This window comes from Carlito syrichta, unplaced genomic scaffold (genome assembly GCF_000164805.1).
Source record: "Carlito syrichta isolate Samal-C Ts95f unplaced genomic scaffold, Tarsius_syrichta-2.0.1 Scaffold287500, whole genome shotgun sequence".
Lineage (NCBI taxonomy): Eukaryota > Metazoa > Chordata > Mammalia > Primates > Tarsiidae > Carlito > Carlito syrichta.
The window spans coordinates 219,091-234,641 of NW_007231596.1; the positions used below are offsets into that span (position 1 = coordinate 219,091).

Below are 15,551 nucleotides of genomic sequence, written 5' to 3' on the forward strand. Positions count from 1 at the left end.
GCCCAGGCGGGTCTCGAACCTGCCGGCTCAGGCAATCCACTCACCTCAGCCTCCCAAAGGTGCGGGATTACAGGTTGAGCCATTAAGCCCGGCAAAAAAATTATTATTATTATTGTTTTTTTGTAGAGACAAGGTCTCTCTATATTGCCTAGGCTGGTCTTGAACTCCTGGGCTAAAGCAATCGTCTCATCTTGGCCTCCCCAAATGTTGGTATTACAGGCGTGAGTTTCTTAGCTATAAAATGAGGCTGTTAGATTCAAGAAATTTCTGCTTTAAAATGCCAAGACTTTTTGCAAGCACATCTAACATTCAGTTGCACCATCTTATATTTACTCATTGCTTTCAGCATTGTTAACATGACAGCATTCACCCAGTGACTTTTGGATGCTAGTGTTCTGAAAAAATTATCCAAATCCTCTTTTAGAACAAAGAGTTCACATGATCTTGCTCATGTAAATTTTTTTCCTGAGAGCATTGTTCACCATTTGTGTCAAGAGAGGTAGGCTATATTTTAAGGGGAAGAGTATGATGCTCCCCACAACAGGTAGAACTTGGACAGATACTTCACATAAGAAGACATGAAAAGTAAATGGGTTGGAAAGAAAAGGAAAGAGCAGTTAAGAAATGTGAATTGTTCTAGAATCATGAAGACAAATATATTTGAATTAATTGAGAAAAGTAAAAGTTTTATTTTCATTTAAATTAAGGTTTAAAAATTGTCAAGTCTATGCCATAAGCCAGTTTAGAGGTAAAGTATTGTCAAATTGCATTAAAAATCCATATGTAATCCCTAAAGGGGCTGAGAATTGAACATTAACCTGAAGATTTTGGGAGGCTAAGGTGGGAGGATTGTTTGAGATCAGACTTGAGTTCGAGATTAGCTTGGTCTTGAATTTTTAAAAAGTTTTTTGAGTGACCTCATTTCTACAACGAAGTTTAAAAATTAGGCAGGGATGGTAGCATGTGCCTGTAGTCTTAGCTTCTCAGCAGTTTAAGGCAGGAGGATGGTTTGAGTCTGGGAGTTTGAGGCTGCAGTGAGCTACGATTGCACCACTGCACTCTAGCCTGGGCAACAGAGTGAGACGCTATTTCTAACATTAAAACAAAACAAAGCAAAAACAAAAACAAAAAACCCCCCAACCAACCAAACAAAAAGCTAAAGACTGAGAAAATGAAAATTCCCTCAATCCTCTTCTCTCAAGAATTCTGTTTCTGTCTTAGAAGTCCAGGCTCAGATTGGAAAAATATTTTTCTGCCTTGCCTTACCCAGGTAGACCATCCCAAGGCTTCCTGGCTTCAGAAAGGTTGAACTGGTTTAAGGGAAGTGCCAGGGCTACCTTGTGGGCCTGGCAGTCTGCATTGGTCCTGAAGCCCCAGGGCCACTTTGCCTCTTCTCTTTCCCTCACCATATAGTGACCCCTGATCCTATTCTCAGTTGGAATAGTCTGTCCCTGAGCTATCACCTTTCTTAATTCTCTCTTTCCCTAGCCCTCTGGACCAGACCCTGCACACCACTGAAGGGTCAGAAATAGGCCACTAGTTCTGGGACTGGCATAGTGATTGCATTTACAGAATAAATAAAAGTAGACAGTCTACTCTACTTGCAAAAATGTACTTTTTTGAATAAATATGAGGTGAAAATGTAACCAGAGAGGAACAGAAAGAGAAGTTAGATCTAATCCTTTTCCATCTCTCCAGTGAATTACAATAGTTTCAATTCATTTTATGAGATGCTAAAATGCTTCCAAAGCTGTAAATACAAACCTTCCTTCCACTGTTATGAGCTTCTTCGATAATTTTCTTCACTTCATCTGCATAAGCATTGGCTGGGTTTGCATGGTCTTCTCTATATTTTCCTCTGTAAATATCTGGAGCTGGTGCCTGAAAACATCAATCTCTTTTTCTCATTGTTTCTCATTGTTTGCCTCTTTGGCAAACTTTTGTTTTTTTTTTTTTTTTAAAGACAGTTCCCCACGAGGGCATAATAGAAAGGTGATCATATGAATTTAAGTGACTTTAAGGTTCCTTTGTTTCTTTTTTCTTAACATGTCTGAATTCTATGAAGAACTGATGTCTTTGAATTGTGAACAGAAGCTTGGATTTGCTTATAAATCAAAATTGTATCCCTATTCTCATAATCAGCAAATTGTATCTCATTCTCATAATTAGCAAACTGTATCCCTATTCTCATAATCAGTAAATTCAAATCAACAAGTGTGATTATAATATTTGAAACTGTCAATGATTGGAAACTGTATTTAACTATTCTATATTTAAAATAAATCCACACTTATCAACTGTATCACAAATTGTAGTCAGAAAACTAAATAGTGCCACAGCATTGACTCCAGATATTAAAATCTTGAAAGAAGGTATTATGATTCTCTTAAGAAAGTCTACCCGTCCTCAATGAATACAAACATATCAAATGGGTATCACTGTTTCAACAACTAGACTAGTTTCTTGATTTTACTTAATAAATCCATATAATAATTTAGTATAGAGCAATTTAATTTTAAGACAGTCATATACACTCAGTTCAACTCTGAATTTTGAGTTGGCATCAGTGATAGAAAAAGTAACTGAAGATCAAGGAGCAAGAAAAAACATAATAGCTCTGAATAACATACTCTACTACTAAGTTGCCTAGTGAAATACTTATCAATGGATGTTAAATCACATTCTATCTTATCTAGTTCTTTGACTTTAGCCATATAACTTCTCTAGATCTTAGCTTCTTTTTTATAATTTCATTCTGATGAAAGTATATTGGGCTGGATTCTCACTAGGCATTCTTCCAGGACTAACATTCTGATTCTAGGAGTCTAAGATACTCACCACATGTACAAATTCTTTCTTGACATCTTTGCCCTTCTGAAATTTATATGGACTGATCTCAATTAAGGATGATAAGTGACCATGGTAAGCACTGAAAAGAAAAAGAACAGTAACCAAAATCACTCCAACAGAGATGTTTTTCTAATATATACAAATGAGTGTTGCATTTCATGCATCTGTACCCATCCAGGGAGAATATCAATGTTGGTGCTAGATTTAACTATATGGGATCTAATTTTTCATGGCAGGACTGGTCATTTAATTTGTCCAATTCTCCTTAGACATGTAATAAAACACATGGAAAGCCAAGTATGTGTCCTCATTCCTCACCAATTTCTTATTAGTAGGGAAAAAATAGATTTCTTTGAATTATAAATCTAAGTTAGATTATCTAAATATGAAAAATTATTTCCTATATCTCCATGCAAAACTTCACATGTATGTCTTCTTTAAGTGTATTTGATAGCTACATTCTAGTAACTTTTAAAAACAACTTTATATCATAGAATGGACATGTGTTTCTGTGTGGGATGATTTCTAAGGGATATTCAATTGCAAATATTGGTCAAATACCATTATAGTTGGGAAGGAAAAGAAAATTTCTTAAAAAACTCAGTTGGAAAGATGGTTAAGAGTCTATGAAGTTCTTTTCTCTCACTTAAAATTCAAGTGGCTATAATATCCCTTTTTTAATTTGTTGCCCAGAGATAAAATTGGAAAATCTGGAAAAGAAATTATAAAAGGCTCATGAATCAATAAAACAGAGGAAGAACTTGCCCTACCACAGATTAAGACATGCTCAAAGCTATACTGATACTCAGTATGGTATTGGGATAAGAACAAAGAGACCACTGAAAAAGAAAGAGAGCTCAGAAACATAGCCACATATCCATCCATACATGGTAACAAAATGGATTCCAGAGAGATTCAATATAAGGAATAATTATAGGCTGGGTATGGTGGCTCATGCCTGTAATCCCAGCACTTCGGTAGGCAAAGGAGAGAGGATTGCTTGAGTCCAGGGGTTCAAGACCAGCCTGGGAAATTTGGTGAGACCTTGTCTCTATGATAAAAATAATTAGCCAAGCATGGTGGCTCCATGCTACTTAGAAGGCTGAGGCGGAAGGGTTACTTGAGTCCAGCAGGTTGAGGCCCTGTTAAGTCACTTCAAAGAACAATTAACCCTTTGCAGACTGTTCTCACTCAACTGAGAGAACACTACCCTTTACCAGTGGTCATAGATTTGAAAATATAGCACCCATGTAACCATAAGTCTTGTAACTTATGTAGCCTTTTGAGTGTTATAACTATGAATCAACAATATGTTGTAGTGAATAATGTTTTATTTTGAATAGGCTCTGTTAACACCCTTACTCTATGGCAAGCTTAATCAGCTCTTCAGTTTGGTGTTACTGATAACACTGTGAGTTATCTTTTGGTAGCCAGAACCAAGAAATGCAGGTGATAAATGTTATGATAGACAAAATGTGTCTGTAACTTGAGTTCTCTACAATGCTCTGTCAGTCACATAATCAATGTATAGGTCAGCAACCCTAAACTTATAAAAATGGCCTTTGAGGCCGGCCTCAGTGGTTCAGCTTGTAACCCCAGCACTTTGGGAAGCCAAGGCAAATGGATTGCCTGAGCCCATGGGTTCAAGACCAGCCCTGGCAACTTGGCGAGACCTCGTCTCTACAGTAAATAAAAAATGAGCTGGGTGTGGTAGTGCATGCCTGTAGTTCTGGCTACTTGGAAGGTCGAGGCTGGGGTTGGCCATTAGCATGCCACTGCACTCCAGCCTAGGTGACAGAGTGAAACTCTAACTCAAAAAAAAAAAAAAAAAAAAAAACCTGTGAAATCCAAGGGGTGAGCAAACTGGTTCCAGGTTCTGTCTCTCTGAATTCTGAATTCAGAACTAATCTTCTTTCTGCCAGTTCCCTGCCTCTTGATTTATCGGTATTGAGAGATAGCAGCCGGGCATTTACTTGGAATAACAATAGTACATACTATGACCTAGCAATCTCCCTTCTGGGTATTCATCCCTAAGAAACTCTCAGAAAGGTCTATAAGGGCACATGTGCAAGTATTCTCACTGCAGCACTGCTTGTGGTACATGGGAGCAGAGAGCAGTCACAGTATCCATCACTGGGGGACTCTATATACTAATCAGCACTGTGCTATAATCCCTGGTGGCAGCCATCCCCCACATGCAGCTACTGGGCACTAATTTGAGATGGACTCTAGGTGTAAAACACATCTTGAAATTTGAAGACTGAATACAATTTAAAAAATGAAAAATATGTCAACAGTTTTTATATTGATTGCACATTGAAATAATAATATCTTGGATATAATGGCTATTAGAATTTTTTTTTGTTGGTGTTGGGGGTCTCACTCTGTTACCCAGGCTGGCGTGCAGTAGCATGATCATTGCCTCGCTGTAGCCTTGACCTGCTGGGCTCAGATGATCCTTCTACGTCAGCCTCCTGAGTACTTGGAACTACATCTGGCTAATTTTTTTTTATTTTGTTGTAGAGACAAGGTCTTGCCATGTTGTCTAGGCTGGTCTCAAACTCCTGGGCTCAGGCAATCCTCTTACCTCTGCCCCCCAAAGTGCTGGGATTACAGGCATGAGCCACCATGCCCGGCCAACTACAGAACATTTTAAATTGCCTATCTAACACACTTTCTATTTCTACTGGACCGCACTCAGTTGATGAATAGAACAAATGTATGCCCAGTAACATAGAGTTATTGAAGCATAGTGTTGAGAGAAAAAAAAACAGAAACAGAAAGAGATCTATAGCAATTTGGTAAAATTAAAACAGATGCACATAAAATAATACATATTTTATATGAATATAAAATAAAAGATACATATTAAATATATTAGAATAACTGTGTATCAGTGAGGGAGCATGAAAAAAAAAGACAAATGCCACCCATCCCCAAAGATGTCCACATCCTAATACTCAAAACCTAAGAACATGTTATGTTTCATGGCAAAGGGGACTTTGCAGGTGTGACTATATTAGGGATTCTGAGATGGGGAAATTATCTTGCATTATCCAGGTAGATCCAATGTAATCACAAGGGTCCTACTAGCGAAAGAAGGAAGCCGGAGAGCCAGAGACAGAGAAGAGGATATAAGGATGGAAGCAGAGTCTGGAGTGATGTGATTGCTGACTTTGAAGATGAAGGAAAGGACCTCAAGCCAAGGAATGCAGGCAACCAGATGGGAAAGGCAAGGAATCCCCTAGAGCCTCCAGACGGAGCACAGCCCTGTGGATGCCTGAATTCTAGCTCAGTGAAACATTTTGGATTTCTAACCCACATACACGTAAGAGAATGAACTTGTGTTGCTTATGCCCCTTAGTTTGTTACCACAAATATAGCAACACTAGGACACAGGTATACCAACCATTACATAAGAACGTATAGAAGGGCATGAAAGGAAGTGCATAATTAATTTCACCTTCTGCATTGGAAATCAGTGAGGCAGGCTGGGCATGGTGGCCTATATCGCAGCACTTTGGGAAGCCAAGGCAAGAGGATCACTTGAACCCAGGAATTCAAGACCAGCTTTAAAAAAAAATTAAAAAATTGACCAGGCATGGTGGTCTGCACCTGTAGTCCCAGCTACTTGGGATGCTGAGGTGGCAGGATCACCTGAGCCCAGGAAATCAAGGCTGCAGAGAGCTGTGATTGTGCCACTGCACTCCAGTCTGGGCAACAGAATAAGACACACACACACACACACACACACACACAGAAATTAGCGAGGTAGAGGGGTAGTCAAAAAATGAAAAGAAATATCCCTAGTAAAGAAGGATATTATCAGAGTTCTTGTTTAAGTGTAACAAATCCATGTTTGAGAAGCAAGATCAAATAGTGACTATTAGTAGTCACAAGCTAATGAGAAAGTTTTAAATTTTACTTGGCTTCTTATTCTCTTTTTTCGTTGTTTAAAAAAATTTTTTTTTAATTGAAATGAGACCTCACTAAATTGCCTAGGCTGGTCTTGAACTCCTGAGCTCAAGCAATCCTTCCACCTCACCCTCCCAAAGTTCTGAAGTTATAGGGGTGAGCCACCATGCCCAGTTGGCTTCTTGTTTTCTTTAAAATTTGCTCTAAATTGTTATCTTTAAAATTAACGACCTGGCTGGGTGAGGTGGCTCATACCTATGATCCCAGCACTTTGGGAGGCAGAGGCGAGAGGATTGTCTGAACACTGAGGCTCAAGAACTGCCTAGGCAACTTGGTGAGAACTTGTCTACAATAAATCAAAAAATTAGCCAGGCATGGTGAAACGCATCTATAATTTCAGTTACTTGGAAGGCTGAGGTGGAAGGATCACCTGAGCCCAGCAGGTAAAGGTGCAGTGGCCATGAGTGTGCCTCTGCACTCCATCCTGGGTGACAGAGTGAGACTCCAACTCAATAAATAAATAGACAAATAAATGACCTTGGATAATCACAATAGTGAGTGAATGCCTAGAGTTTTTAGAAATTACCTGTATTTTTATTCTGAAGAAGATTGAGTTACTTACATGTTAACAGTGGTTCAATAAGCAATTAATGTGTGAAAAGTGAGTCTGATTCATGCAAAGTCCTGAGGCTATGGTCACCACAGCACCTTAAAAGAGCTTCTCCAAATGGCATGTACTTATTAGAAATTAAGTAGCCTCTGGATTTAATAAATAACTTTAAAAATCTTATTCCATATATCCACTCTCCTCCACATGTGCTTATAGTGTTGGTATGGATAGTATAACACAATTTCGTCTCTGAAAAAGCATCTTGCTTAGAAATCTGCACACACACGTTTATTACAGCACTATTCACAATAGCAGAAATATGGAACCAACCATGCTACCCATCACAACTGGATTGGATAAAAAAAAAAATGTGGTATATATACACGATGGAATACTATGCAGCCATAAAGAAGGATAAAATTATGGACTTCGCGGCAACTTAGATTTAGAGTCTATCATACTCAGTGATCTATCACAGAAGCAAAGAACAGAGTACCACATGTTCTCACTTATATGCAGATCCGGAACATTTATCATAATACTAAAAAAAAGGAATTGGCAGTAGTGGGACAGTGGCGGGGCGGGGGGGGGGCACATAATATCAATAAGAGTACCTGATCCCAAACCAGTTGAAGTGGGGACCAAAAGGAGACCCAAAGTTTACCTGTACAATGACCACTTATCTACCTAATCCTGAATTGTACCCCACGGCTTTACAATAAATCTTTTTTTTTAAAAAAAGAAATCTTGCATCTGAGACTTACTGATCAAGAGTGATCACATCCTGGTGGCCTCTGAACTGCCGGGCCAGGCGTAAGGCTAAGTCATTGGCTTCGGATCTATTAAGATAACATAGTAGAGAGAGGGGACATCGTGATATAATCTCTCTTTAAAATATTTGAAATGTTAATTACAAAAGTTGTAATATGACATTTATTCAGACATTTATAAAGCAGTAAGTCAAAGTTCTCTCCTTCCCCTATGATCTTGCCCAGGTTACAAGCTTACTTTGCCTTTCCAATCCAAGCTCCCCAGATGTTTTCAATAAAGAATGAGAAGTTTTCTTTACTTTCTTTTTTCTTTTTTGAGTGGGAGTCTCACTCTGTCACCCAGGCTGGAGTACAGTGGCATCCTCACGGCCACCACACCTCATCCTGCTGGGCTCAGACAATCCTTCTGCTTCAGCCTTCCAAGTAGCTGGAACCACAGGTGCGAGCCACCATGCCTGGCTTATTTTTTGATTTATTGTAGAGACAAGTCTCACCATGTTGCCAAGGCTAGTCTCAAACCCCTAGGCTCAGGTAATCCCCTAATCTCCACCTCCCAAAGTGCTGGGATTACAGGCGTGAGCCACCATACCTGGCAAGCTGTTTTCAATAAAGAATTAGATGGACAGATGAAGCCCAATAAAAATTAAGGACATGCTGCCCATTTCAAACTCTAGTCCAATTCAGCAACATCAGTAGGTGACTGAGGACACAGAGGAGCTTGCATTAAGCCTGATCTGAACAGGAAGAACAGGAACTGAGGGTCCATTGTCTTGGACACCACGAACCATGTTGTACTGACCCAACATTTTACTAGTTTCCTTGTCTATAAAATGATGATCATACTTTTTCAATCTGATTCATAGAGTCTAAACATTCTACCCAGACACAGAGAAAGAAAATTATCATTAGTGGAATGTTTACTAGCTGTTTTAAATATGCTGAGTGTTTTACTTGTATTTATTCTTATAACAACTCTGCAAGGCAAGTATTGTCATCTCCTTTTCATGGATGAGGAAATAGCCTCAGAGAGGTGAAGTCCCCAGAATAAGGTCTCTCAGCTACGAAGAGGTAGAGCCAGGATTCAGACTGAAGCCTATTAAACTTCAAGACCATTATTCTTTGTACTGCTATTCTCTGTAGTAGTCATGCCAGTCTTTGGGGACAGTGCTGTTGGGGACTAAACCCTCTTTGACAGTACAGAATTTTTTAGAAATGAAAGTCAAACATTCCATTTATTTCATTTATATAAAGATAGTAATGCTTTATAATAACAAATTAGACCCCGATCCCCCAATATTTTAATTTTTTAATGAAGAAAAAACAATTTTCTGGTTATAAATTTGATTTAAAAATCTCATTGAAAAATGAATCACAGGAAATCACATAATTGAATATTCACAGAATTTCTAATAGTCAATTTTAATACTATATATCATTTTAAAAATAGGAATTTCTGATATATGCATATGCTTTTCCCTAATATAACAGTACATTTTGAGCACTTTAGACATGCATTTTCAAAAACATGTTTTTAAATACCTGCATAATATTCCATATAATGGATATACATTAATTTGAATTTATAGAGTTTAAAAGTTGGAATGCATTTATTTACTTGAATTTCCATCTTCCTTCCTTCCTGTATGCATATTGGGCAAATATGCTCAATTTCCTTAAGAAAACAAATCAATCAAAAATCGTTAAAAAGTTACAGCTTGTGTAACAGGGTTATTTCTTTGCTAAAATTCCTTATACATGCTTTGAAAGAACTGCCTTGGCCTATCAATTCTTTACCTACTTCCTCTACTGCCTGGAGAGGTAAACATCATTTGTCCAGTTAGGTTCAGAGTCATGTAAGAAAGTGAAAGAACCAGAAAGGCCAGACCCCTAATGTGTGGTCACTTAGTTAATGGTAAGAATCTCAGCAAACCTTTTTAGACATCTATGCTCCACCATGAATCAAAAAGATAGATTTATGTGAAAGAGTTTAATGGGAATGGTGATGGGTAGGAAACCAAGAAACATACCCCGAATTTGTAAAATAACAAACAGAGAGCTTCTCTGGCAGGGTTTCTGAAAGTCGCTTGGCATACTCAACAATGTTGTCGTGGAGGAAACGAGAATTTGTATTTAGGAGTTCCATCTGTTGCAAGGTAGCTTTGACCACTTCTGGGTGACAGTGTCCCACTAAAATTTATGAAACAAAAGTCCAAGACATAAGTTACAATTTTAAGTAGGAAGTGAGGGGAATTAAAGAAAACAAAAGTTGATTCCTTTCTTTTCCACATTTTACTGCAACTTTGCTAGGACCACTGGCACACTCAGCAAAGCAATTGCAGCTACTGCAATTCCTGAGACAAATATTAACTGTTCTGTGTGTGCCTTATTCCATAAATATTTCCTTCAAAGCACTACAAAGACAGGACATTTACCATGGGCAACGTTGTTGATGCAGTCCAAGTACTGTTCATCTTTCTCATCAAACATGTATTGCCTCTGGGCTCGCACTATTTTGATGGGATCCGCAGCAAAGAAAACTTTGCATGAAGGCCTAGAAATAATCAAAGGAAACACTTTGGTCTGGTAGGACTGCTCTCAGTATTTTTCCTTCTCAGAGAAGGTTACCATCAGTGGAAAATTACAATCACACAAGGAAAGAGAAAACATAACTTGAGTGACATACACTGACTTTCATTTCATATAAGCCTGGAACATTTTACCTTAATCCCCCATTCATGACACTGCTCACATTTCTGATGCTTGTTATATTAAATTTGTCATGATGTGACAACTTATTTAGAGGCACATGAATCAGCCCTCTGACAGTTCCAATCACTCAAACCAATAGCTAATTTTCCTTTGGGAGATTTTGTTCTATCAGAAAAAAAAAACCAAAAAAACAACCAAACTATTTTTCTGGTAGGGAGGGGATTTATGTGTTAGAAACTGCTATATATTTTGTAAATATTATTTAATCCTCTTAGCAAACCTATGAAATAGGGGCTATTTCATCCTCATTTTTACAGGTAAAGCAACCAAGGCACAGAGAAATTAAGAAACTTGCTGAAGATTACACAGCCAGTAAGTAAGAAAACTAGATTTGAAAGAAGATTGTTATGCCGTAGCCCAATATATCTTTCTCTTACTAATTTATAAAGAAATGAATAGCACCAAAAGCTAAATACAAATAACTCAGAGTTAAATACTACGAAGGAGATTTCATAGATCATTTCCATTTCCATGAATTTTGAGTAGTTCTTGTCCTATATCAAACAGATTTTTCCATTCTTAAATAATGAAATTCAATTATTCTTCTAAGCCCTTACTACATTCTTTTGAGCATAGTAAAAAGTCATCCATATTTTGGTTATTTGGATGAATGTCTAGAGTTTAAATTTTAGCAACATACAAGCATCACAAAGGCTTCTGATCTTAGCTTTATGGACATTTAAGAACTAACATTGGATAGATACATTTATTTGGTGATTTTGCAATGACAAAATACCCCACACACATTGGGGGTAGCTCTGGAGGTAATTAGCTACTTATATATTAAATTGATATGCAACTGTTTAGAAAATATTTTGAACAGTAGATAACCTCAGATTTTAAAGTTGCTTAAAGTTGATTTTGTTTTTAAGTTGATGTTTGTTTTAAAGTTGTTTTAAAGCGCCATCAACTAAAATGAAAATAATATTGAATAAGAATTTCTTATTGGCTCAAATTAAGCTGTTAGTTTATACCTACAAGTTAACATTTAAAAACAAAAAACCAAAAATAAACCTTTGTTAGAAATGTGAGATGAAAGTTGCAGTCTTCACGTTGTCTTTTTAACATACTTCCCACCTTGCCCGTGAGAGCTAAAGTAAAATCTCCTTTTTCCAGTTATTCCATGACGACATGTCACCTTTTACAGAATTTGTCCTACTCACATCAGAAAACATTAGATTGTCATTGGAATTTAACTATATAAGATTGAAACAAATGGAATGAGTGTTTAGAAAAAAATGGATTTTACACTAGTCTCCTAAACCATCCAGAAACTTCCCTGGTTGAGATTAGGATTCTCAGTATGAGCAACTGCTAGCATTTTTCAGAAGAGGATATTGGTTATTTTCTTTCTTCTGTCCCCCAGTTTTCTCTCATGCCCACCCATCCGGCTGCAGCAGTTAATTGCATATTAGCACTTCAGACTGTTGATTTTACAGTGTTGGGGTCGCCAATAGCCACAGTCATCTATGTTTATAGGTATCTTTTTAAACACGAGACACAAAACACTAACACACTTATTAATCTTATCTGCTCGCTCTTGTGAAGTAGAATGTTATTCCTGCTTTCACAGAAGAGGAAATTAAAATAACTTGACAGAGGTCGCGCCGGTAATTTGACACCCGTCGAGGGCCAGAGCCCAGGTCAACCTTGCATGCTCACCATATTTCCGAGTCGCTTATAACACGAATAAAACAAAAGCAGACTGGGGACAACACTACATTTTTAAATCGAAGCGCAGGCACAGTTTGGGAGACCAAGATGGATAAGAGGCGTCTAAATAAAGTCTTGGCTTTTCTAACACAAGGTGGTTCCAGGTTTCCCTATTGGCTAGATTAACCCTTTGCCGCTTAACCAAACGTGCAAAAATAAAAAGTTCACCTTAAATGAAAGTTGTCAGTGTTAGTTTGCATAGACATCATAATTGCTTAGACATCAAATATTCCTGAGTTCATGGCTCATAGTTCGTAGTTTCCAAACCTTTAGATTTGGGTGGGGGTGGGGGTGAGAGCTATCCAGCGCCCATCCCTGCAATAGTGTTCTCCTGCAGGGCTATTGGCACTCATGGGCCAACACCTCTGGCCGGCTGGCAGCCCCCGCTTGCCTGCCGGCCGCAGAGGCGACAGGACAGCGGCTCCCGCGCGCCTCGCCGGAGCCCAGCGCTCCCGGGCTCCAGGCGCGTCTCTGGGAGCGCGCCCGACCCCAGCACGCGCAGACGCGGCTGGGCGCACGTGCGCAGGCGCGGCAGGCACCTCGGACGGCTTTCAGTGCCGGTCTGGCCACCTCTCCGAGCGCGCGTTTCTCGCTCGCTTAATCGCTGCCTAGCTCCGGCTCTTCGCCCTCTGCGCTGGTTATGGCCCCCTCTCTTCGTCTTGCCTCCGGGCTGGGGAGCCCTTACCCGATGTGCTTCCCCCTGAGCGCCAGAGTGTCCGGCTTGCTGTACAGCTCGCACATGGTGGCGGGGTGCCGGGGTGCCGAGAAGACTCCCCTTTCCGGCCAGTGCGCCTCCCTCGCGAGCCTGGGACTGCCTTACCGGCCCGGCTTTCCTCTCGTTATCCCTTGTGGGGCTCCCTTGCCCCAGACGGCAGAGGTCAGTGGTGGCATCAACCAGCAGGGTCATCTCCCTTTTACGTCTTGCCCTGCCTTTGCCCTTCGCCAAGTCCCTCCCTTCCCCTCCCCTCCCGCCCGGTGCCTGCAGGGCCTGTCGCTGGACTAGCCATTCATTCGCCACCCGCCCCGCCCCCGTCTCACTGGCTCCCGTTCCTGCCCTGCTGATGCCCACTGCCCCTCCCATGCCCTCAGTTCCTTTCAGTTCGTCTTTTAGTTTTCTAACTTGGCTTTTTTTCCTCCTCTGCCTGTGATTTCCCTTCTTCCCTTCTTTCTTTTTAGCGTATTCGTTTATTTTCTTGTAAAACTTCAGAAGTAGGTGCTCCCTGGAGATATCAAGACTCTCCAGTTTTTCCCATTCTGGCCCTGCGCGTTGTCCAGTAAGGTTACCTGCCATTTACTCAGCCCGAGTGCGGGTCCTGACCATAAATAACGAGGTCTCAGCCTATCTCAGTCTCAGTTGGCAGTGATGATGTTTCAAACATCTACTTTAACAATAATCCATTCCTGAGTTGTCTAACTCTACAGATGACAAAACACATGCACATGACGTATCTCATTCAGACTTCAAAACAACCCTGAGCGATGAGCATGAGAATTATTCCATTTAATCAGGGACAAAGTGAAGTTATAATTACACATCTACCTGTTGGTGAACACAATACTCATTCCTAGGTTTCTTGACTTCCTTTAAGATGATCTCACATCAATCAAATCTGAAGTTAAATATGTGGACAGGTAGAATCTTAATTAACTATAATATTGAATCATAAATTATTTTACTATCTAGTCATCTGGTTTAACTCCTCTGTTCTGTTATTAAAATGAACAGTGAGTCACAAGAAAGATTAACTCTTATTCAAGGTCACAAAACTAGGGTTGTTTTGAGGAATTGAGGTAATAAAACTAGATCCTTTCATTCTCTTGGTTTCTTGAAGGGCAATAGAGAAAGGCTAATTTGCCTGTATCGACACATTTGATACATATTTGCAACTGACCTTTCTCTTGAAAAAAAGTTCTTGCACTGGACATGGTGGCTCCCACCTGTAATCTCAGCATTTTGGGAGATGGAGGTGAGAGGATTGCCTGAACCCAAGAGTTCGAGACCAGCCTGGGCAACATGGAGAGACCTCGTCTCTACAATAAATCAAAAAATTTGCCGAGTGTCATGGTGTACAGCTCTTGTTCCAGCTACTTGGAAATCTGAAGCAGAAGGATTGCCTGAGCCCAAGCAGGTCAAGGCTGCAGTGGCTAATGAGCGTGCCTCTGCACTCCTGCCTAGGTGACAGAGTGACATTCTGACTCAAAAAAAAAAAAGAAGGAAAAAAGTTCTTAATTTACACTAACACACTGCAGGAAATGCATTGCCTAAGATAAGAGGAAAAATGGAATCCTATGAGGAATAGCATGTTGATAATTCTACCTTGTATAAATGAAGGGCAGAAGGCATTTTGGAGCTTTGCAAGAAATCCCAAGCATATACTCTTGGTCTAGTTCTGTACTTGAGAGATGTTGCCATCTGAACATCTATTCTCAAGCCACTTAGACCTGGCAGAGTCATAGTTATGCTCCCTCCACAGACCTGCATGTTTTCTTGTTATCCCCCAGTACTTTAAACCAGCAGTCCCTAACCTTTTTGGCATCAGGGACCAGTTTTGTGGAAGACAGTTTTTCCACAGGAGAAGGGGATGTGAAGGGTTGGGGGGCGTGGATCATGAGGCCTTAGATTCTCATAAGGAGCGTGCAGCCTAGTAGATCCCTTGCACGTGCAGTTCACAATAGGGTTCTCACTCCAATGAGAATCTAATACCCCTACTGATCTGACAATAGACAGAGCTCTGCTCATTTCCTGCTGTGCGGCCTAGTTCTCAACAGGCTACAGACTGATACTGGTCCATGGCTCCGGGGTTTGGAGACCCCTGCCTTAAACTATGTTCTTTAAATAACCCTGGACTAAGAATCTTAGTTCTAGATCTGATTTTTCCATAAACTAATTGGGGCTTTCTTGGCCTTTCTGAGGCCAAATTTTT

The 15,551-nt window shown here is 39.8% G+C and overlaps 1 protein-coding gene across 3 annotated transcripts in view; it reads right to left on the reverse strand.

Moving 5' to 3' along the window:
* The window catches only part of ETNPPL (ethanolamine-phosphate phospho-lyase), a 22,333-nt gene extending 8,943 nt beyond the window's left edge, over positions 1–13,390 (reverse strand). The window contains exons 1-6 of one of the 3 annotated variants that reach the window (XM_008052775.2): positions 13,313–13,379; positions 10,578–10,696; positions 10,173–10,332; positions 8,140–8,214; positions 2,839–2,929; positions 1,765–1,881 (exon numbers count right to left, since the gene is read on the reverse strand). In XM_008052775.2, the coding sequence (XP_008050966.1) occupies positions 1,765–1,881; positions 2,839–2,929; positions 8,140–8,214; positions 10,173–10,332; positions 10,578–10,696; positions 13,313–13,368 (618 nt within the window). In that variant the 5' untranslated portion in view covers positions 13,369–13,379. Of the gene's footprint in view, positions 1–1,764; positions 1,882–2,838; positions 2,930–8,139; positions 8,215–10,172; positions 10,333–10,577; positions 10,697–13,290 lie in introns of all 3 variants that reach the window. The other 2 variants (XM_021709842.1, XM_021709843.1) reach the window with 2 other exon arrangements.
* Between the last annotated feature and the right edge of the window lie 2,161 nt (positions 13,391–15,551).